Below are 23,587 nucleotides of genomic sequence, written 5' to 3' on the forward strand. Positions count from 1 at the left end.
TTTTGTGTTCTTTTTTCAGAAACAGTTAAAAGTCATTCAGAGCCAAATTGGCTTAATAAGGGCAATCACTAGGAGTGACTAAAAAGGAATGAAAGTTATTTTCTCATGCAGCCTGTAAACCAACTCTGTTCTTGTTTACAGGTACAGGACACAATATCCAATCTTAGGCCTCCTGTATGATGACTATGAATATATACCACCAGGTAGTGAAACACAGACTATTGTGATTGAGAAAACAGAAGACAAATACACTTGTGTAAGTTCACTTGGGTATTTTTAGCCCTATTTTGACTAAATATGTACAGCCTTTTAAAACTGAGGTAAAATACCAAATGAACTAAAAACTTTGAGCATTTTTTTCTCTTGAGATTTTCTGTTTCCATTATTGATGTATAGTGGGAATTAAGAAACTTTGGAAAGATTCATACATGGGGCAATATAATTGATTATTTAAGGTACAATAAATTAAATATAATTTTTGCCCCATAAAAGGAAGAAGATTAACATTAGCAATATGCTAATTTTATTTCTTTTCTTGCCTATCTCGGTATTTATTGAATGGGTTCCATTCAAATTTTCCAAAAAAGTTTCCTTTTTTTTAAACAAGTAGCAAATGTCATAGACAATTATGAAGGGAAGTGAAAAACGGAGAACAGGCATGTTTCAATAGAATTTGTCTTGCAATCTTGTGTGTGGTACTTATTCCTGTGGATTATATATATATATATATATTAGGATTTTGAAAGAAGACATGTTTCTAGCTTCCTCCCTAGACTGTAAAAGCCTCTGGTTTTAAATTCCACCATTATAGTAAGGCTGCTGAAAAGCATTTTAAACATCATATACTCCAATATTGCTCCACCTTCTACAACATCCTCCAAGATGGCTAGGTGACATGGACCTTAGCATCTTTCTAAGTGGTCCAATACATTGCTAAGAGGAGTGATTATTGAAACCTTCTTATAAAGGACTGAGAGCTACTTCTCTAAAACTTTTACACATTGCTCTATTAACTTTTAAAGTAATGATCATCAAACAGGGGATATATAGTTGTCCCTCAATATCCATGAGAGATTGGTTCCAGGATTCCCTGCAGATATCAAAATCTGTAGATGCTCAAGTCCCTTATACAGAATGGCATATTTGCATATAACCTATGCACATCTTACTGTATACTTTAAGCCATTTCTAGATTCCTTACAATATCTAATTCAATGCAAATTCTAAGTAAGTGTTATAGTGTATTGTTTAGGAGGTATTAACAGTAAAAAAGTCTGTACATGTTCAGTACAGAAACAGTTTTTTTCCTGAATATTTTCAACTCATCATTGTTGGGGAACCCATGGATACCAAAGTCCAACTATATATTCCCTAGCACAGTTGCTCTCTCTAGCAGCAATTTTGTACCTTAGGGAACATTTAGCAATGTCTAGAGACATTTTTGGTTTTCAAAACCAGAGGGGTGGGTACTATTGGCATCTAGTGGGTAGAGAACTAGGATGCTGCTGAACATACTACAATGTGCAGGACAGTCTCCCCCACAAAGAATTATCCAGCCCCTAATAGTGTTGAGGTTAAAAAACTATGCTAACAGAACAGAATTCTCTTGAGTTTTTTTCCTAATTATACATTCCTACACTGGTGCAAGAGCTTCTAATAGTAAGACACTGGTAGGGATCATAAGAATGGGTGATATTCTTCTGGTGAAATAGACACATAAAAGATTGAGGATCCTACTTCTCAAACCTGTACACAGGTCTGACTTAAAACATTGTGAAAATGACAGCCTTTGATTTCTTCTAATAAAATTATCTACTTGTCAAACTACTGAAGTACTAAAAGTAGGCAAAACTAAATCTATGGCTATTAAATAAAGAAATGGTTATCCTTGTGGGGTGGATACTGTTTGAAAGGAAGCATAAGGAGGGATTCAAGGGTCCTAATAATGTTCTGTTTCTTTATCTGGGAGATGGTTCTATACGCATGTTCAGTTATACAAATATCAATCAAGTATTCTGCAGAAACTTTTGAAAAATATTTAAAAATTACACTTCACATGTATAGTTAATAAAATTGAACATCTGTTAAATAACTTTTAAACAAGCTCAAATATTTGAGTCAACAAAAAAATTCAAAAAGTTTCTTTAGATCTGAAGCCCTTCTTTAACTACAATCCAGCCATCAATCTTTTCAATATGGTTGTTATCATCAATGAAAGCAACCAATGTTTAGTAATCCCAAAGTAAAAATAACTGCATTTAAATTCTGAAATGTTGTTTTTGTTAGGTCATTACTTAACTAAAAATTACTTATTGCTAATTATCAACCCATAGAATTTTAAATTTGCCACTCAAAGATAATTTGATGCCAAAAGTTAAAACTGAGAAGCAATTGCTGCTACTAACCCTAACCACAGAGGTGGCAATATGAAGATCTGCCAAATAAAGGGTCTACAGAATAGTAGCACTACTACTCTCTCCATTAAAAATGTGCAGCAGTAAAAATCAAAATTGATATTTGAAGATTCTATAGTTACTGGTAGCAAGGTCAAAATATATTCAAGTGTATTCACAGATGAAAATCCATATTTATTAACAGAGATGATTGGACATATTTAAACTCTAAATATTACTAAGGAGGATATCTACTTAATTCTCCTTCTCTCTTGCTTAAAGTCATTTGAAACATACCATGACTAAAGTTAGAAAAACAAATCGTTGTTTCATTGAATATATATATATATATATACATATATATATATATATATATATATATAAAATAGAGTGCCACGAAAGTGCAATACATATCCTTTGGTTTTGTACATATCAATTTAAGTAATTTTCCATAACTTTGCATACAGTAACAATGACTTTAATTATGAACCAGTTGTAAAATAACCTTTTTTTTTCTTTTCTAGCCATGAATGGATCCACTTTAAAGTATTACTACTCAAAGGCGTTTTGTGTGTGTGTGTGTGTGTATCTGCATTAGTACTTTGTTATTTTCCCATTACTAAAGGCCAATCAGAATTTGGAACCATGCTGCTAGCCAAGAAATCTAATGGAATGAATTAGTTCTGTATATGAGAGTTTCTTCAAACATTTAGGAGACCTACATCTTTTCCATAACATTTATGTATTCAGTATAACAACAAACTAACTGAAGGAGGGATCTGCTTGTTTAAAGTTTGATTGCAGACACTGTAGAACATAACTCACTATTTTTCAGATAGGGTGCCTCCTAGATATCGAACTAATTTGTTGGGAAAGACATTTTACAAGTTATACCATTAGATTTTCTCTGATATTATATGTGCAGTTCAGTTACAAGATGAAATCACGTTTTTTTTAACAAAAAAAGATAAAACACATTGAAGTAAAAAACAGTAGCTAGTGTATAATATATACAGTCTGAATTTGCTTTTCACACTAGGCCTTGTGACTAAAAGATATGCTTCATTACATGCTATTTTCACCTCTTGGAGATATAGCTAAGTCAAAGGTGATGATTATTTTCATTTAGCAGGGAAGTGGAATATTATATTTTGAAATAACTAAGTCTACTAAATTACACAGTATGCTATTCTGGTTCTAAGTACATATTAGTGCCTTAGTAAATCTGTTCTTTCAAAGCATACTTTCCATATGACCCTACCTACTTCTTAAAAAACATATAACACAATATGGTAGTAGTAGGTGGAAGGAAGGTAAGCTTTTACATGGTGGTACGTAAACATATCATTGAAATATTACATAGACATAAAGGCTTAGGGAATAAAAATAGCAACAACAAATATTTGATAGATTTATCCTACTTGGGAGAAATATTTTGTAGCAGAGTATTTAGTATACTTAGAAGTTGGATGAACAATTGGGCTTTAATGACCTTACAAAGTGAACATAAGTGAATGTAAGTATTTTTTTCAATGCAAGATGAGGGCAAAAATTTTAAATTTCAACCCATCTGACTAAAGTTAAGACTTAGTAAAATTTAAAATGTTGCCTTTGTCTAAGTATAGATTAAGGCAATAAACATATTTGGATTATATAATTTGAAGTTTCACACTGAAATATCTTTGTATGTATCCACATAAAATTCTGTAATGCCTTATAATTATATTTTAATATGCATTATACTAAGAAACCATTAAGAACAGATGAGGCGCTACAGTAAATCAAACCATAAATGAGGAAAATACTTTTAATGTCTTTTTCTAGAAATATTCAAATGGTCTTGATATGAAGCTAGAGGCCTTATTTATATTATCTTAATATTTTGGCTAAAATGTTAAGCTCCATAACATGAATTAATACAATTCAAATTTTATCAATATTTTGTGGTAGAAAAATGTTAATATTCTTCATGAGCTATATAGCCCTTACATTTTTTCCCTTGGTGTAGGAACAACAGAGGAGTTTTTCCTCTGCTAACTATTCATATATGTAACTGTAACAAAAGTGTACTATATTGTGCACACATTACAAATAATATAAGGGGAAGCTTTATTAGCTTAATAGGGAACTGCTATTATTAAGGTTTAAAAATGAGAACAGGTGTGATTTTTCCAAAATATTTGAAAATCCAAAATTAAGGGGCAGTTGAGAAGTTGTGAATCGAACTAGAGGCCACTATGTTAAGTGACATAAACCAGGAATAGAAAGACACCTAAAGTACAATAAAAAAAAAAAAGAAAGACAAACATTGCATGTTCTCAATTATTTGTGGGATCTAAAAATCAAAACAATTGAACTCATGAATATAGAGAGTAGAAGGATGGTTACCAGAGGCTGGGAAAAAGGATGTGTGAGGGCAACTGGGGATGCATAATGTGTACAAAAACCATATAGATAGAAAGTATGAATAAGACCTAGTATCTGATAGCACAACAGGGTGACTGTAGTCAATAATAGCTTAATTTTACATTTTAAAATAACTAGAAGAGTATAACTGGATTGCTTGTAACACAAATAATACTTGAGTGGATGGATACCCAATTCTCCATAACGTGATTATTTCACATTGCATGCCTGTATTGAAATATCTCATGTATCCCATAAATATGTATACCTACTATATATCCACAAAAAAATTTAAAAAGTAAGAAGTCAGCACTTTATTGGTTCACTTGATCCATGGATAGTGAATTAGGGTCATAACAACGTCCCTTATCATACTTAACAATTTTTAAAATTGTAATACAAAATGTAATGATATAAAGAGCTATTCTATTTAAATATATATACATTTCTTTTCCAATTTGTGATTAAGATCAATAGAAGTAGTAGTGATATATTTCCCTCTCACAAGTTTCACACTGCTTATCTCTGAAAACTTCAAAGTTGTCAGGTGAAGAGTGCCTATTTATCTAATTTCTATTCCAGTATATTTTCACTTTAGATATGTCAAATAAAATGGAGACTGTGCAGTGGCATTCAAAGTAATCTGTTTATGTGTCTAAATAAAATACGTGAAGTATTTACATGGTTTGTGTGCAAGTCCAAGTAGGAAATATGCAGAAGGATTTTTAGCTTAGCTGTATATTTTTGTCAGGAAATTATCATCATGTGAATGTTTATGTTGAAGCTAACAAGCATCACTCATTAAAAACAAAACAAAAGCAGAAAACTTCCTTATGTGGACTATTTTAATATAGTTCAACCTCCAGTTGAAGCAGTTTTCTTCTTTAAATTAGAATTTCTTTGCTTTCAAATTTAGTTTTCAAAGTTCCATAACTCACTGGTTCCATAAAGCATTGTTCCCAACCTTGTAATGGTGCTTTTGCTGTTTGTCTTCTTCTTAACATAGACAGTAAGTACAAAAAGAACAAAATAAAGTCTTAAAAAAATTTCCATCTCACTACCCAATTTAGATCACCTTAACAAAAAGCCATCATCACACCTTTCCCATTATTGCAATCTACAAAGATGACGTTTCTTTTGAAAATGATTATTTTGAAAGTAAATAATACGCTATGAAAAGGTTTCCTTATGAGGCACATCTTCCCCACCACATGCCAAAACTCAATTTACTGGATTTCCATAGTACTTTATGTCCAGTTAAAAAAATATAAGGTATTTCATGTACAACTTAGGATATATGAAATGGTACATAGAAAACATTTAAATTAAGGAAATAATAAACAAGTACATCTTTCTTAATAAAACATTTAACAATATTTAGTACTGAAGAAGACATGCCTCTTTTTAGTTTACAAAAGAACACTGAAATTAATTTATGACAAAATTAGATAGCCAGGAAGTCTTGGTAATCTTAGATTGGCCTGTCACAGACAATGAGATGTTAAGTTCATAGCCTTTGTTTGGTTTCCCATCCTACCACATTAAAATAATTCTTTTTCAAATTGAAGTATGTGTTCGAAAGATCTTTTATGTTAGGGAACAGTGTTTCCAATGTAATGCTTTGATTCTGTAGTTTGTTAGATAACAGTGTTGAATACATATAATTCATATGTGCCAAGATCCAATAAGGCAGACAAATTTCTTAAAATGGGAGAAAATATAGGCTTTTTGATCTAGTTCCCTAAAAGGATCTGATGAGACAGCCATGTCATGATGGGTGAGTGGTGTTGGAATCTAGGATAAGAGGGTTTTGGAATAAGATGGGAGGTGACTAGGACTTACATTATAGGTTAAATGAGGTAGTGTCAATATTGTCAATTGGTCCAGATTTTAAAATGGGGCAGAGTTCCCTTTGGAGTAGTTACTTGGGTAATGCTCAGCGAGAAAGGCATAGTTGAAACAGGCAGGCGACACATTTTTAGTTTGGGACATCTAGTGCTATACCCTTGAAGTTACAAATTAGTCTATTTCTTCTGCAGGACCTTTAGAAATCTAAAGACCCCCTGATAACAATATCCAGTTCTTATCCAGTATCCAAGCCTCTTAAGAGATCTTTCTCAATCACTTCCAAATTTACAGGTTTTAATTCTTTTGGAAGGAAAGGGTGAAGCTGAACAAAGTTGGGAGATTAGGAATGGTCTCAATCCAATTATATTCTAAGGTTCTAATCTAGTCCTGCAGTTTCTCTAAATGAAGCCTTATTGTTAAAAAATAATCTTACTGTATAGAATCCCAAGTCTGGCCACCTTTTTCTTGGTTCTCACAAGGGGAAATAGAAGGAGTTAGATGATTCTTTTGTTTCTCTGCCTTCATACAAGATGAGTCATTTCCCCACTGGAAGTACCCATGTTAAGAATTGTGCTATATCCTTCAAAAATTGTTGCAAAAATGTCTGGGATTTGTTACAAATTAAACCAGTGGGGGAAGGAGGCATCAAAATAAGCTAACCAGGGGTAAGTGGATGAAGGGTTAAGTGAGGAAGAATACAAATGAAACAAGATTGGCCATAAAGTGATAATTGTTGAAGCTGGGTGATGGCTATGTAGAGGTTCATTATATTTTTCTACTTTTGCATATAGTTTTCTGCAATTAAAGGGATATATATCTTTAAGGGAAGTTCAAGGTTCAAATTAAACTTGTGGTTGTCCTGTAAGAGCCATGAGGAGTTGAATTTAAGGGCCCCATCAGGGTAAGAGTTCCCAAATACTTTCTTCTCCATCATGGTATAAGCAATTTAAAAGTGACAATTGGATAAATCCATCTACACATGGTCACCCTGTTCTGGAAAAAATGATTTTGCAGTAATTCCCAATTTTTTCTGTCTTGTGAAGGTACTCGAACTTATAGATCTACATTTTTAGGTGGAATCTGTTCTGGTATGTAGGAAAGCCTTATGCCAGGAAGATTTGTATTTTTGAAGACAATATTTTGTTTGTAACATGGGCTAAATTCATATCTGTTCTGCCTGGGCTGCCATTTTCTAAGCCCAACATACAAGTAGAAGAAAATCCATACACTTTTCTCCAGCTCCACTGTAACCATGACAACTAGAATAACCTCTTACATGGGTGCATCCCTCAGCTCCTTTACATTTCTTAGAGCCTCCGGAGTTATCTTCAAAACTTATAGCAGCACTCTTTGCCTTAAATTCTCCCAATGACTTCCCATTTCAAACTTTTCATAGTTCTCTTCTTTCTTATCTTTTTTAATTGAGACGGAGTTTCACTCTTGTCGCCCGGGCCGGAGTGCAATGGCAGGATCTCGGCTCATTAGAGCCATCTATCAGTTCCCCTTGCTAACTATTGTCCAGCCAAAGCCTGTTGCATCTCAAATTGTTTGCATCTGCAAGTTTCTCTACCTTGCTCTGCCACAAGATCTTCATATGACTGGCTCCTTCTTGCTACTCATGTTTCAGCTCAAATGCCATGTCCTCAGTAAAAATTCCCTCTGTGCACACACCCACAACTATCTGTTTAAGCAAAGTAATTAACATGTGCAAGAATTACGGCAGGTGCTTTTGTCTACCACCTTATTACTCATACAGTGGCAACACATGGGAACTTAATAGAAATGCAGAATTGTAGGCCATATCCCAAATCTATTGAATCAGAATATGCATTTCAGCAAGTTCTCTAGGTGATCTCTACAGACTTTAAATTTGAGAAGCACTGGTCTAACATGTGAGGCTGATATTTTCTTTTTCTGCTAATGATTATTAATAATAATTAATAATCTAATTGACAAAGAGTCTTAACAGCACCATATATATAGAATTCTATGTAATGCTCACTGGTTTGAACATAGAAAGTTATTTTTATGCTCATTTGCAGAAATCTCCCAAATACACACATCAATTACTTTTCCTTTTGAATGTATATTAGGAACATAATTAGATGTATTCACTTCTCAGGATTGTGTCATTTAAGTAAGTTAAAAACTTTTAGTTTTCTCTATAATATGAAATCTAAGCTCTTAAAATGAACACTTTTATTTATAGTATTTCATTATGATTTTGGCAAATAACATACATACTTGAGGAATATGCATTACATAGTCATCATAACTGTTTAAATTCCTAGCTCATGTTGTTAATGAACGAAATTCAACAAGACATTTAAAAAAGGACCAATCTGCCTAAGATAAATCTGAAGTGAAAAGTCTTTTAATAAAAAATATTGGAACTTTAAATAAACTCATAAAACCATTAAGTGCAATAAATGCTTTTTATTGTATGCTCATTTCAATGAGTAACATTTAGAAATAATAATCCCACGTAACAGTAGCGATCTTATTTTACAGCGTGTACATCATTTACAGCCACATAACACACAATTTTAGTAGATATTCCAAATTTAATATTCTGAAGTTAAGAAAGATAAAAAATTTACTCTCAAGGAACTGATTCTTATCTGGTGCAAAAACAGAAATGTGAACATTATTTGAAACACAAAACCACAATGTAGAATGAAGTAAAATTACATTTTAATTATGTTGAACAGCTGAATGTAAACATGAAGCAACTAAAACTTAAAAGTACATATCATATGCATTACATTTATGAACAGGAATTTCATTAAATTTCCCTAAATCAGCTTTTAATATTAAGTGCCATTTTGATTTGCAGCATGCTAACACAAAGCGTTGTTCAAGGGATGCATATTTTAAGTTTATACACTGTAAACTAAATATCCACCTCCAAACTCTATTGGCAGCATATTGCTTTGTTAAATACTGCATAAACACTGCCTCATATTGAAAATGCATGTTAATAATATGGTATATAGATTTAAAAAATCAATTTCAATAATGGCATAAAATTGCACCTTTAAACATTAGAGCAAGTAAGACTAGAACAATCGTACTTGCTAAGACTGTCCTAAAAAAACTCTAGACATTATAATATTTAAGAAAACTGTGTTCTCTCAATTTAATCTTTAGAACATTAAGAAATATAGTGCTGATTTTGTTTGCAACACTAATGTTGCATCCATTTTAGAAAGCCACATTTGACTCAAATATACTTTTATCATATATGCCATACTGAACAACAATCAACTTGAACATCAGAAAAAAGGGAACTTTAATCTTTATAGACTTCACCTTGGACCTCAGCACAGAATGCTATATTTTAAGTATCCTATCCTGTGATAAAATATTAACAGCTCTGAATTTTTTTTTAATAGTACTGAATTAATCTAACCTGTTTTCCAGTTAGTTTTCTTTTAATGAATACACAAAACTTTTGCCATTTCTGGAATTCAATTTCCAGGTACAATATAAAAGGCTCAATGGCTAAGTGACTGATGAATGACCACATTTTGTTTCCCCACCCCATTTCTAAAATTGCATAAAAGTGGGTTTGCTTGCTATAGCAAAACACTGCTAAACTCAGTTATGTATTCTCTTTTCAGAAATATTTGTCTGTAACATAATCAGCCAAATAAAGTATTTGTCTTTGCTTTTCCCCTCTGTAGTTTAAGTATGCATATAATACTATTACATAGATACTTAAGAAGTTTTTCTGTGACCATTCTATAGTGCTTCTTAAATTCTTTAAGTAATTTTCAAAGGGCTATGGGATCCCCCATGAATTCAAATATTTTGAGATCTTTAATACAAAGAATGTAAAATCATGGTTAATATCAAGCTTTGAAACCCGGTGAGACAGTTAGTGAGAGTTTTCTCCCAAGTAGCATATCATATCTTCTAAATAGCTTCTTTCTTTATATTGATCTTATTACATAAGAGCCTCTTTGTGGTGCCTCATAATATGCTGATTTTTTTCTGATGGTCTTCGGAATCCCTTCTTGCAGAATTCACACCTGTGTGGATAGTCTTTTGTATGTATTGATATCACATGTCGTTTAAAGCCAGATGCATCTGTAGTGCTGTATTCACAATACTCACATTGGTAAATCTTCCTTCCAGTATGGGTCTTCATATGTTTCTTGAGCTCATTTTGTTGTCTGAATCCTCTCTTGCACCTTTTACATTTCAATGGCTGATCTTTAGTATGAACTGAAAGGATGTGGCCACTAAGAATAAATGGATCTGATGTTTTAAAGTCACAGTGCCTACACTGATGAATCTTCCTACCCTTATGGATATCACTATGCTTTTTGAGCTCAGAAGGACGATGAAAACCTTTATCACAGACTTCACATTTGTGAGGAAAATCCTTAGTATGAACAGATATGATGTGCCGCTTAAGGTCACTTGAATTGGTGCTCTTATGGTCACAATGAGGACACTGGTGTGTCTTATGTCCTTGAAACAAATCCAGATGGCGTTGAAGCTCCCTCTCATCACCAAATGCTTGGGGACAATGCTCACATTTATATGGCAAATTGTTACCATGTTTAGACTTAATGTGAGTTTTCAGATTTGATTGATCTGCACACCTGAAAATACAATACTGACACTGATATGGCTTCTCACCAGTATGGGTTCTCATATGTTTTTTGAGTTCAGAAGGATGTCGAAAACCCTTCCCACACTCAACACAAACATGAGGAAAATTCTTGCTGTGAACAGCCAACAAATGTCTGTTTAACAGTCCTTGTTCTGCAGTTTCATAGTCACAGTATTTGCACTTGTGCATCTTCGGCTCCTTGTCTCTTAAGATAAGTTTATTGGAACTCAGTGGACTAGCCTCTCTGTATCTTCGTGTGTATTCTGTAAATTCATGCGTTTTGTCAACTTTGTTTATAAGCTTATGGCTTTCTAAGTGGTTATGGAAACTCACTTTCTTGTTAGTTGTAAAGTCACAATCTGTACACTGATATTTTTTTCTCATTAAATGATCAGGATGATTCTTCATGTGTCTTTTTAAGAATCCCCTGGATTTAAACTTTTTTGTGCAAATATGGCAAGGGTACACTGTGAGGGGCTGTCCATCAGGACCTATTATAACAGCTAGATAAAGAAAAGAGAAAGTTGTGACATTTGGTCAGACTGTTTTAAAGGATTTTATAACAAAGGTACCAAAACTAGTTGGCATTCACTATGTGAATACTATACTAGTTGAATAAAATCCTGTAACATAAATCATACATAATAAAAGCAATTTATGGCAAAGTAGCTTACTAAAAAGTAATGAGCAGCACTCTACTATGAACTACTCATATGCCAAAATGCAATATGATATATACTTTGAATATGAAAAAAAGGTACCCTTTCTTGTTAAACCAACTTGAAAACTCTCTGTAAAAACATCTTTGGAATAAAGAGCAAACAAGCATAGTTTCATTAAGTACCAGTTACACAATGTGAAAAAAACCAATTATCTATATCATACACAAACAGGTACATGGAGAGTACAACTACCGTGTAAACCACAAGTATTTTTCTTTGGTTCAAAAAAAAAAATACTTCCACATCTCAAATCATTATAATATTCATAAAGCAAAGTATTTACCTGTTTGCCACTGCCTTGTTTCTCCCCTTCTCCTCTTCTTGGCTTTTTGTTTAAGTACTTTATTTGTATTAATGCTATCACAAATTTGAAGATACTGTGCTGCTGTACTACTTCTGCTTTCTAATGCTGAGTCCAAAGTATTTCCTGGAAAAAAAAATCAACACATCATTAAATTACATACATTTATACTTTTTTTGGTTCTGTTGGATGAGTTACTACAGATGGCATAACACCAAGTTACCATTGTGGTAGTAAATTTCACAAAGTATACCCATCTTCTCATTCTCTTTCTCTCACTCACAAATAAAGACATGTATGTGCAAACACTTTGAATGGGATATCATGTGAAATTAAAATACCTCAATTTGATCATCAATTAAATTTAAAATATCTCAATTTGATCAGGAATAAACTCATGAGATGAATGTAATATAAGAAACTGGATTTCTGCTGGCCATGATGGCCCACACCTGTAATCCCAGTGCTTTGGGAGGCTGAGGCAGGAGGATCACTTGAGGTATGGAGTTTAAGTTGACCCTGGGCAACATAATAAGACCCTGTCTCTATAAAAAACAAATTGACCAGGCATGGTGGCATGCATCTGTAATCCCAGCTACTCAGGAGCCTGAGGTGGGAGGATTGCTTGAGCCCAGGAGCTTGAGGTTGCAGTGAGCTATGATTGTGCTACCGCATACCAGCTCGGGTGACAAAGCAAGACCCCGTCTCTAAGAAAAGAAAAGGAAAAAAAAGGAAAGAAAAGGGAATTCTATGACCCTAAACAAAATGTTGGCATTGGACCAGTATTTTTTTAACCAATGAAGGCTGATGAAATTAATTTAAAAAGAAATGTAGATATATATCAATGAACCATTAGAGATGTGGTAACTATGTGTAATGCATAAAAAACAAAACAGATCTCTTATAGATATGCTTCAGAATAGTGTACTTGATATAAAGAGTATTACATATTAAGATTGAGTTTAGGAGTTAACATATGATAGGCAATTTATTACAATTTCTGTGTGATCAGTGCATACATAAGAGAGTACTTAATAAAATCCCAGTTCTCAAAAATCCGTTGTGGTTTTATGCAATTTAGCTAAAAAAAAATATATAGACCTACAGAACTGTCAGGTAACTTATATGCTGTGATCTATCCTTCTTATCAATTTCTCAAAATCAGCACTTATGTTTGGAGAGTCAAATACTTTCCAAAGGTAGAAACAGAACAATGAGACACGTTATCATAAGAAAATATCTCCTTGCTTAAGAAAATTTAAAAAAAAGATCAACTAGAGAATAACACTATATAGAGTGTATTAAAACTAAAAAAAAAAATAAGCTGACACATGGGTTTTATATAACAGTTATATATAAATGCACTGGTTGCCATAGAAATTAAGAAAACAGTTCTGCCCCAAAAAGAACATTAACAAGGGGTTGATATCATGAATAATTTTTGCTTTTCTGTCCAAATAATTCCTATTTTATTTTTTCCATAGCAATCTGTTATGGTCCATGTGGTAAACTGCCTGATACTTAAATTTTGAGGGAAATCTAAATTGAACTGCATTTGCAGATTAACACACATTATGTCCACATAGAAATTAATTCCTCAAAGAAGCAAGCTCCTATTTAACTAGCTAGAGGTATGACTAGGCAAGTAAGCGTCCAACGAATGTGTCTGTAGATACAAACTTGTTACTTACCAAGCAGTATATAGAGTCAGACTTTTAACTCACATCTCATATACAATGCTCTCTCACCTGATGCTTGACAGTCTTCATACCTTCGGGAAACTCTTCTTTCATCTCCTAAAAAAAAAGACTAATTAAAAACTGATATGCTAATTATAATGACTACTAGTGGATCACATCTTAATCTACAAAATCTTACTTTGCCCACCATTCTATGGGTTAAAAAAGTTGTTGCATTCTTCCACTCCCATAGGTTAGATAGATAATGTCACATAGTGAAAATAAGGGCTGCTCTCAGCATCCTTGGAATTGTTAACATCTAGAAAAAATTTACTTTTTAAATGAAAACCGGGTAGATATTTCTGTAGTACACCCCCAACTTTGAAGATGCTCAATAAATGAGTGTTGAATGAATGAACCTTTGGGAGAACCAAGTTTAGACTTAATCCATTTGAACACCAAAATTTTTCAAACTAAAGAGTATATATACCTGGACCATCTTGTACATTTATAGGAATGAAATAAAATGACTGAAAGGGAGAAAGTAAGTTGATAAATTTACCTTTCATTATATACTTTCTAAAAGAGCATACCTGGGTTTCTGTTTCTTTTTCAAAACCCCAAAATCTTATCATCTGTAGTGTTAATAAATGAAATGAGTTTTTCCAAAAGAGGAAGGATCGATTTTCAAAGGATATTCCTATTTTAGAAAAATAAAATTTTTTTATGGCACTCACTTATATAGGTAGGATTTAAAATAGATCATACTGAAAAACATAATGCATTAAGCAAGGTTCATTTTAAATAGTACAAGATATGTGGTAGAAAAATAATCTAAAGTAACTAGAGATGAATAAGTCCACAGTAAAACATTTTATTATATTAGCCAATTCATGGTGGCATTCACACAGCTTATTTAATGGCCTAAAGGCTGAGTAAATACATGTTATGTACTTATCAGGTGAAAAAATGCCAGTATCCTACCATATGCCGCAGCCCAGACAACAGGGACAACTGTTTTATTAACATCAGAGTCCTCAAGCTGAATCTCAGGGAGAGAAGTTCCTTCCTCTTCCCCTACAATGACTTCCATGTAAACTTCATCTGCTATTTCAGCGCAACCTAAATTTTAGAAATAATTGCTTGTTTATAACCCCAAATATTTAATAAATGGGTAAAAATTCCAAACAACGTAAATCTGTCAACTTTCAAATTTCAGTTCGGTTAATTAAAAAATTTATAAATTTAATTTCAATTTATATTAGGCACTTTTGGAGGCCAGTGCCATTAGGAGACAATCATTTACCAAAATTCTTATTTTCCTCTTACAACCAAGTCCTATGGAAATGGCTTTTAAAAATTTAATAAAAACATGTGCGCTTGACATATACTGAATGATCTTACATTCTATCAGGCATTACACATTTATTTGCCTGATAGTTCTTTGGGACTCAGAAAGTATTTGTCATAGAAATAATACTAGAAAGTGGTCCATACTATCCCATATACTATATTATAAATGGAATGCAGTATTATACATGTAATAAAAAATCGCTAAAAATACTAGTAACTGAAAAAAATTTTTAAGTAAAAATAATTGAAGTTATGTATGTATATAATGCTAATGATCAAGAATACACTCTTCAATAGGCCAGATTTTAAGAGATTCTACTGAGGAGAGAAAGCATTAAATGAGCTTCATTTAACAAAAAGCTATTGTGGTAAGAAAAAAATATTTAAACCAAGAGAGCCACAATATACTTTATGCAAAATAATCTGCTTACATTTAGCCTGTTAAGTAGAAAATTGGCTTGAAATTTTGCTTTTCCTTTGATTCACATACTGGTATCTTAGATGACTACAGAAGAATCATGAGGGAAAATGTGGGAAAACTATACCTCTTCTCTCAAGTTTGTCTTCTCTCTGTTACCCAAAAGGAGACTCTGTTCTAAGTTTCCCACATTCCCATGGAATTCTGGCATGACTTAACTTAAGCCTCAATCTCCCACCTCCTACTGTACCGCTTTCCTTACCACTGAATAAAAAAATAAAGAATTTAGAGACCAAATAGAAGTTATTTGATTAAACTTTTTTCCTGTCCAACAGAATTTTCTCCACTCATTTGTTTTGATATTTTCAGATGTAATATTTCTCTCATGTTTGGGGGTGGAATTCAGCATCCTATGACTTCTAGGGAAAGAAACTTGGAGTAGGTATCAGAGTGCAGCACAGGTAAAGCCCAATATTATCAAGTTAATGCAGTGAAATGGAGGCTCTTACCCTTCTGGGGCAAGGCAACATTGTGTTTTTCTCAGCATAGTAAGAAGACTGAAATAGGCTTAGGAAAGGGCTGCATTCCTATACTGAGGTGAGGAGAAAATAGGCAGAGAGTAAAATGTCTTCATTAAGAAACATGCAATATGGCAGAAAAGGAAACCTGAGGAGGTTTGATCGTCCTGTGGTACTTAACCCTACAAAACCTTAAGCAGCAACTACTTGGAGACCATCAACAGCATAAGAAATCAAACTCCTGGCAGCTTGGCTTGGAAGAATACTTACATAAGATTACCCCTTAGTGACAGCAGCCCAAACAGTCAGCCCTTCCATTGCTAAATCCAGAGAGAAGCCAACAGTGCCCACTGCCATGTGGAAAGAACACTGGCAGTAGAGTTAGATAACCATTAAAATCCTGCCCTTCTCACGTAATGTTGGAATGATCTTGGATAAATTATTATCCCTGTATCTTTTTTTCCCTTCCATAAGCCAGGAAAAATACCACCTACCTCAGAGATGAGTTGTAAGAATTAAATGAGATAATATCTTGCAACATATTCAGTAACTCACAGAAAGTAGGTACTCAATAATTACATATTTGTGAGCTTGACTGATGTCAGGAACTGTATGTTGCTCATCTCTGTATTTCTGGTATAGTATACTAAGATATGTTATTTATTGTTTGCTGATTTGAACAACACATGTACAAATAAGTGCTCAAAAGGACCCTTCCCTTTTAAATTATTTACAACAAAGGGTCAGGCTTATTTTATTGAACTTTGTTCCTATACAGTGCTTGTATTTCTGAGATTTTTTTAAAAGAATGCATGATGGCTATAGATAAGTCACTACAGTGCCCTTTTTTTTCTTACTGATATCATCTTCTTCTTGAGAAGAATCTTTAACTGCCATGTAAACCATCTTCTCCCGCTGCATTCGGCTCTGGTCAAGCACACCAGCTACTGAATGTCCACTGGGGTACTCACTCTCTGTGACAATTTCTGTTCCACCTTAAAAATTAAAACACATATTAAAATAGAGAAGTATCATGGAATAACCACATAAATTAATAAAGAGAATAAAAGAAATATTTCTCTTTAGAAGATAAAATAATTCCAAAATAAATTTCAAAGTGCCAAGAACATTTTCATATAAATTATACTATAAATTTTCAGCTATCACTGAGAAATGACAATTGTTAACCCTTACATCAAACTTATATGCCAAGCACTATGTAAGTCTTTTATATATATTTCCCATTTAACCCTCACAACAGCTTTAATAGGTAGCTATTATTATTATTATGGCCATTTTACGGATGAGAAACAGACAGAAGGGGGGTTAAGTAACTTATCAAATGTCACTCAGCTAAGTGGCAGGACTCATTTAAAATTCAAGCAGCCTGCTTTTAAAGTCCATGCTCGTAAACACTCATAATTTCTTAATCTAAACCAAATCCTCTCCGATCGTTTTGATATTTTCTGCCATAATATTCTACTCATGTTTGAAGAATCTAAGAATGACATATTCTGCATTCCTGCTTTATATTCATATACAATTTTTAAAAATAGACCACTCCCAAAGAAACGTACAAAAAAAATCCATGCTTTGAGGACATATTTATAGAAGTCCCCAGAAAACTTAATAAATCATAATTCCTATTAGAGCAATAAATTAAAATTAGTGTTTGTACCTATTTCAACATCATCTTCCGCCTCCGCTTTAAATATATACACTTTTATTACTTCTGAACCAAACCCATCTTCTTTAACATCTTCTTGTGAACCATCACTGCCAATTTTTAAAGGTGTATTCCCCATATGCTCTAATTTCTCTCCAACATCATCCACTATAAAATATAAACAGGAAACTACTTCAGTCAAAAAGTACCACTGACTAAAAACAAAACAAAACAAAACAAAACAAGAAAAATTACCACTGACATTTAGTGGGTGTTAAGCATAAGTATAATGCGAAATAATATTAACCACCTACCCACTGTATTCACTTAATAACCTACTATGAAGCCATCAAAAGTGTTATGGTTTATGAATAATAGACACTAAAGACTTCAAAAAGTGGGAGGGGGAGGTTATGAGGGTTGAAAAATTGTCTATTGGGTACAATGTTCACTATTCAGGTGATAGGTACACTAGAAGCCCAAACCCCACCACTACACAATATTACATCCATGTAATAAACCTATACATGTGAACATGAATCTATAAAAATAAAATTATTCTTAAAATTTAAAAAAGTGTCAAGGTTCATGGAAAAATAGTATACAAGGTCAGTTACATTACATAATCACAATTACATAAAAATCTACTTACAGATTTCAATTAATAGATACAAAATACTTAACCATATAGCTTTAATTAAAATGACTTCGAATTCCATCACTTTCAAAATTTTAAGTTAATTCTTAACACTAAATTTAATACCAGAAAAATTAAGAACATAAAACATATATTACTCATAAAATGAGTTCACATAAACAACAGTTCCCAAATTAAATAGAAGTCGTTTCTAAAACCAATTAGCATACAAGAGCTAGGATTAAAAAAAAGAAACTTAGAAAATACCTAAATGATTTTATAAAAAACGACTTTTCATAAATCATGGAAATAAATCTTAGTAAATACTCTAATTTCTGTTGGGTCAATGGAAGACAACTTCAAGCCATACATTTTGTATACATCTAGATTTTACAATGTATGCTTTATTTCAAGATTATATGTAAGGAAAATAAATGGATATTTCCACCTCTTTTTCTTTATTAAAAGCAAATCATATATAATGATAAGGCAACAATATTTAAGCCTGTTACTTATATTTTAAGAATACTTAAAAATTTTGACTCTCCACTATATAGTCTTTTAGGATAACATTTAAATTCACATGAATACTATGCATGAAGTATACAATAACTAGATTAATAAACTCTGTCCTCTAATCACAAATATTACTCAAATAATACATTCCTCCTGAATATTATATGCTTATCATTTTTTCTTTTAATGCTGTTCCTATAAAAACACAAATAAATTCTAAATTGAAAATCTGCTCCTCCTTATTATATATATCACAGTACTAAATATGAAACATCAAATTGTGAAGCCCCTACATACATTTAACTATTCTAGAACCATTAAAAATAGAATAAAGTGGCATTAAAAAGTTATTAATCCAGTACTCCTAAAAACAATTTTAGCAAGCTCTAAATGGGTCAAAGTCTAGATTTTCCTTACTTCAGTTTCAAACTTGATAGATACAACTTCAAAAATATTCTTTCGGCCTCTCAAAATAGTGGAAAACAACACATATCAAAACTTATTTTTACACTGCAGAGCTACTTTACCTTTGTGATTAAATATAAATGATTCTACACTATTTACATATTTGAATAGTTTATTGTCTATGAAAGAAAGCATCCCAATGATCAAAATAAAGACTACATATTTTCATTCCATCACAGTTCCTAATTTATTACTAAACTTTTTCAACTTTTTTGATGATGGGACAAATTAAAATGAAGGAAAACAATGATTAAGTATTTGATATTACTGGCTTAATAGCTTCTCTTATAAAATAACATTGAATAAAATGACATCATAGAAAAATTATGAGTAAATTTTCAGGAAAAAAATACTCTCGTTCTTTAAATAAAACATAGAATATTAAAAAAAAAAAACTTCAAAACGTGTCCAAAATACAAATTTCTTAGGCTGAAATAACTTACGGTAAATTAATAAAATAATAAAAATATTCTCATTTTATAAATTCTGCTTTATTATACATGAATAGTTTAAAGTGATGACAGTTCCTTCTGGGATAAGCTGAGTTAAAACTATAATTCATAAAAATAAAGTCATGAAATGAAAGTCACATTTTTTTACCACTTCTCAATAGTTTTGTACCATAATTTTAGCATTAAGTATGAAATTACTAATACTATTCCCTCTGATTCCATTTCTACCTTTTCTTAAGGTTCATACTTTTAAGTTTAATGCACCCATTTTAACTTAGAATTGCTCAGAATGAGCAATTTTGAAATGTACTAACTGAACTTATTCTGTATTTTAAGTTCACAGAAGATAATGCAATTATTAAAGATGTTGGCATGCAGTTTTAAGAGGTAAACCATCAACTTGACCAAGATTTATTCTATATCCTTTGTTATAGAAAGTACAAAATTAACAAAGACTTAATAGGCAATCAATTTTAGAAATAAATCCTCAAAGGCTCTTGTTCATGCAGATAATACTCAAACTACCTTAAATTCAAACTTAACTTTTTTGCTTGCTGTAAGGTATGCAATATTCAAGTCCCATAGTGTTGTTTTCAATCTAGCAATAAGTGGATAATAAAATACCCACCACAGAATTCTTCTGGCACTAAGTGTAAGAGAGTGAGGTGTATGTTTGCCAACATTACAAAGCTTGGTAACATTCAATATTATTTTATGGCCAACTGGTACAATTTAATTAAAATTTCATTTTAGTAAAATGTACAATATAACATTCCTTTCTAAAAGTTAGGTAGGATTTTTATTTTACCTGTTGTATGTTAGTTACATCTAACAAAATTATATGGTGGGCATGATATAAAAACTAAACAGTATACTAATATATCACAGTGATGGGATTAGGCAATATACAAAGGATCTGTATTTTACAATAGAGTGAAAAAGGGAACAACAAGATAGTCACCTTCAAATTTCAAATATATGCCACTCCCAGGTATATACCGAAGAAAACTGAAAATATACACCCACACAAAAACTTGTAAACAAATGTTCATAGAGCATTATTCATAATAGTCAAAAAATGGAAACAACCTAAATGTCCATTAACTGGTGGATGAATGAATATGATATACCCATATAATAGAATGTTATTAGCAATACTGAATGAAGTACAGTAGACCCTTGAATAACAGAGGTTTGAATTGTGCAGGTCCACTTACGCATGAATTTTCTCCTGCTCTGCTACCTGAGACAGCATGACCAACCCTTCTTTCTCCCCCTCCTCAGCCTACTCAATGTGTAGACAATAAGGATGAAGACCTTTATGATGACCCACTTCCACTTAATGAATAGTAAACATATTTTCCTTTCCTCACGATTTTAACATTTTCTTTCCTCCAGCTTACTTTATTGTAAGAATACAGTATATAATACATATACAAAACATGTTAATTGACATACCAATTGTTATTGGCAAGGCTTCTGGTCAACAGTAGACAGTAGTTATGTTTTTGGTAAGCTGAACATTACATATGGCTTTTCAACTGTGTGTATGTCCGCGGAGGTGGGCAGGGTTCAGCACCCCTAACCCCTCCATTGTTCAAGGGTCAAATGTACTGATATATGCTATGATATGAATTACCCTTGAAAACATTATGTGAAGTAAAAAAAAGCCAGACATAAATGCTACATATTGTATAACTCCATTTATATGAAATGTCCAGGATAGGCAAATCTATAGAGGTGTGGTTGCCTCAGAGGGGATGGAGAGGGGGGTAACTGCTAAAGGGTATAGAATTTCTTTTTGTGGTGATGAAAAAGTTCTAAAATTGACTGTGGTGATGGTTGTACAACTCTGTGAATATTGGAAAAACTACTTATTTGCACATTTTAAATGGGCAAATAAAATGATGTGTACATTACATCTTTAAAAAGTCATTATAATTTTTAAAATTATAAAGGTGTTAACTTTTTTTTACCCCTGAAATTAGGGACGTTTGAATGAGATCTCCCATCGTGATCTTACCAAGATACTTTGCTTTATACAAAATTATGTTCCTTAAACAAAAATCCTCAAAGAAATACTAGTAAACTAAATTCAACAGCACATCAAAAAGTTAAAACACCATCATTGATTTGCAAACGTTGAACCAAACTTGCATCATTCTAAAAATGCAAGTTTGGTTCAACGTTTGCAAATCAATAAATGTGATACACCACATAAACAGAATTAAAAGCAAAAACCATGTGATCATTGCAATAGACATGAAGAAAGCTTTTGATAAAATCCAAATGTATTAGCCCTTCATAATAAAAACCCTCAAAAAACTAGGCATCCAAGGAACATAAATCAAAAATAATAACAGCCATTTATGACAAACCCACAGCCAATATCAAACTGAATGAGCAAAAGATGGAAGCATTCTTCTTGAGAACTGTAATAATACAAGGATGCCTACTCTCACCACTCCTATTCAGTATAGTACTGGAAATCCTAATCAGAGCAATCAGGCAAGAGAAAGAAATAAAAGACATCCAAACAGGAAAATAAGTCAAACTACCCCTCTTTGTTGATAATAAGATTCTATACTTAGAAAACCCTAAGGACTCTGCCAAAAGGCTATTAGAACTGATAAACAATTTTATCAAGATTTTGGGATACAAAATCAATATACAAGAACCAGTAGCATTTCTACACACCAACAACATCCAAGCTGAGAGCCAAATCAAGAATGCAATTACATGAACATAGCCTCAAAAAAATACCCGGGAATATATTTAACCAAGGAAGTGAAAAACCTCTACAAGGAGCACTACAAAACACGAATAAATGAAATTATAGATGACACAAACAAATGGAAAAATATTCCATGCTCAAGGATTGGAAGAATCAATATAATTTAAATGGACATACTACCCAAAGCAATCTACAGATTCAATGCTATTCCTATCAAACTACTAATGTCATTTTTCACAGAATTGGAAAAAATCTACACTAAAATTCATATGGAACCAAGAAAGAAATAGCCAAAATAACCCTAAGCAAAAAGAATAAAGCCAGAGGCATCAATTTCCCAACTTGAAATTAAACTACAAGGCTACAGTAACATAAACAGAATGTTACTAGTACGAAAACAAACACATAGACCAAAGGAACAGAAAAGAGAATCTAGAAACAAAGCCACACAACTACAACCATCTAATCTTTGGCAAAATCAATAAAAGTAAGCAATGGGAAAGGACTCCCTAATGGTGGTGGGATAGCTGGGAAGCCATATCCAGAATGAAACTGGACTCCAACATTTCACCATATACAAACTTTAGCCAAGATGGATTAAAGATTTAAAGATAAAAACCTCTATCCATCAGAATCCTAGAAGAAAACCTAGTAAACACTATTCTAGACATTGGCCTTGGGAAACAATATATGACTTAGTCCCTAAAACCAATTGCAACAAAAACAAAAATTGACAATTGGGAACTAATTAAACTAAAGAGCTTCTGCACAGCAAAAGAAACTATCAACAGAGTAAACAGACAACCTACAGAATGGGAGAGAAATATTCACAAACTATGCATCTGATAAAGGTCT

General features: G+C 32.5%; 2 protein-coding genes across 7 annotated transcripts in view; one reads left to right on the plus strand and one right to left on the minus strand.

Moving 5' to 3' along the window:
* The window catches only part of POF1B (POF1B actin binding protein), an 87,832-nt gene extending 78,143 nt beyond the window's left edge, over window positions 1–9,689 (plus strand). Inside the window, exons 16-17 of one of the 2 annotated variants that reach the window (XM_012464446.3) lie at window positions 142–256; window positions 2,918–9,689. In XM_012464446.3, the coding sequence (XP_012319869.2) occupies window positions 142–256; window positions 2,918–2,923 (121 nt within the window). In that variant the 3' untranslated portion in view covers window positions 2,924–9,689. Of the gene's footprint in view, window positions 1–141; window positions 281–2,917 lie in introns of those variants that run through there. The other variant, XM_012464441.2, reaches the window with a different exon arrangement.
* ZNF711 (zinc finger protein 711) overlaps window positions 9,065–23,587 on the minus strand; it is a 28,786-nt gene continuing 14,263 nt past the window's right edge. For 2 of the 5 annotated variants that reach the window (XM_064362732.1, XM_012464413.2), the window contains exons 4-9: window positions 17,941–18,096; window positions 17,120–17,257; window positions 14,958–15,095; window positions 14,043–14,090; window positions 12,277–12,420; window positions 9,065–11,774 (exon numbers count right to left, since the gene is read on the minus strand). In XM_064362732.1, coding sequence (XP_064218802.1) covers window positions 10,597–11,774; window positions 12,277–12,420; window positions 14,043–14,090; window positions 14,958–15,095; window positions 17,120–17,257; window positions 17,941–18,096 — 1,802 coding nt within the window. In that variant the 3' untranslated portion in view covers window positions 9,065–10,596. The remainder of the gene's footprint in view (window positions 11,775–12,276; window positions 12,421–14,042; window positions 14,091–14,957; window positions 15,096–17,119; window positions 17,258–17,940; window positions 18,097–23,587) is intronic. The other 3 variants (XM_012464429.2, XM_064362738.1, XM_012464421.2) reach the window with 2 other exon arrangements.

This window comes from Aotus nancymaae, unplaced genomic scaffold (genome assembly GCF_030222135.1).
Source record: "Aotus nancymaae isolate 86718 unplaced genomic scaffold, 86718_ANA_hifiasm-v0.15.2.pri h1tg000004l, whole genome shotgun sequence".
Taxonomy (NCBI): Eukaryota; Metazoa; Chordata; class Mammalia; order Primates; family Aotidae; genus Aotus; species Aotus nancymaae.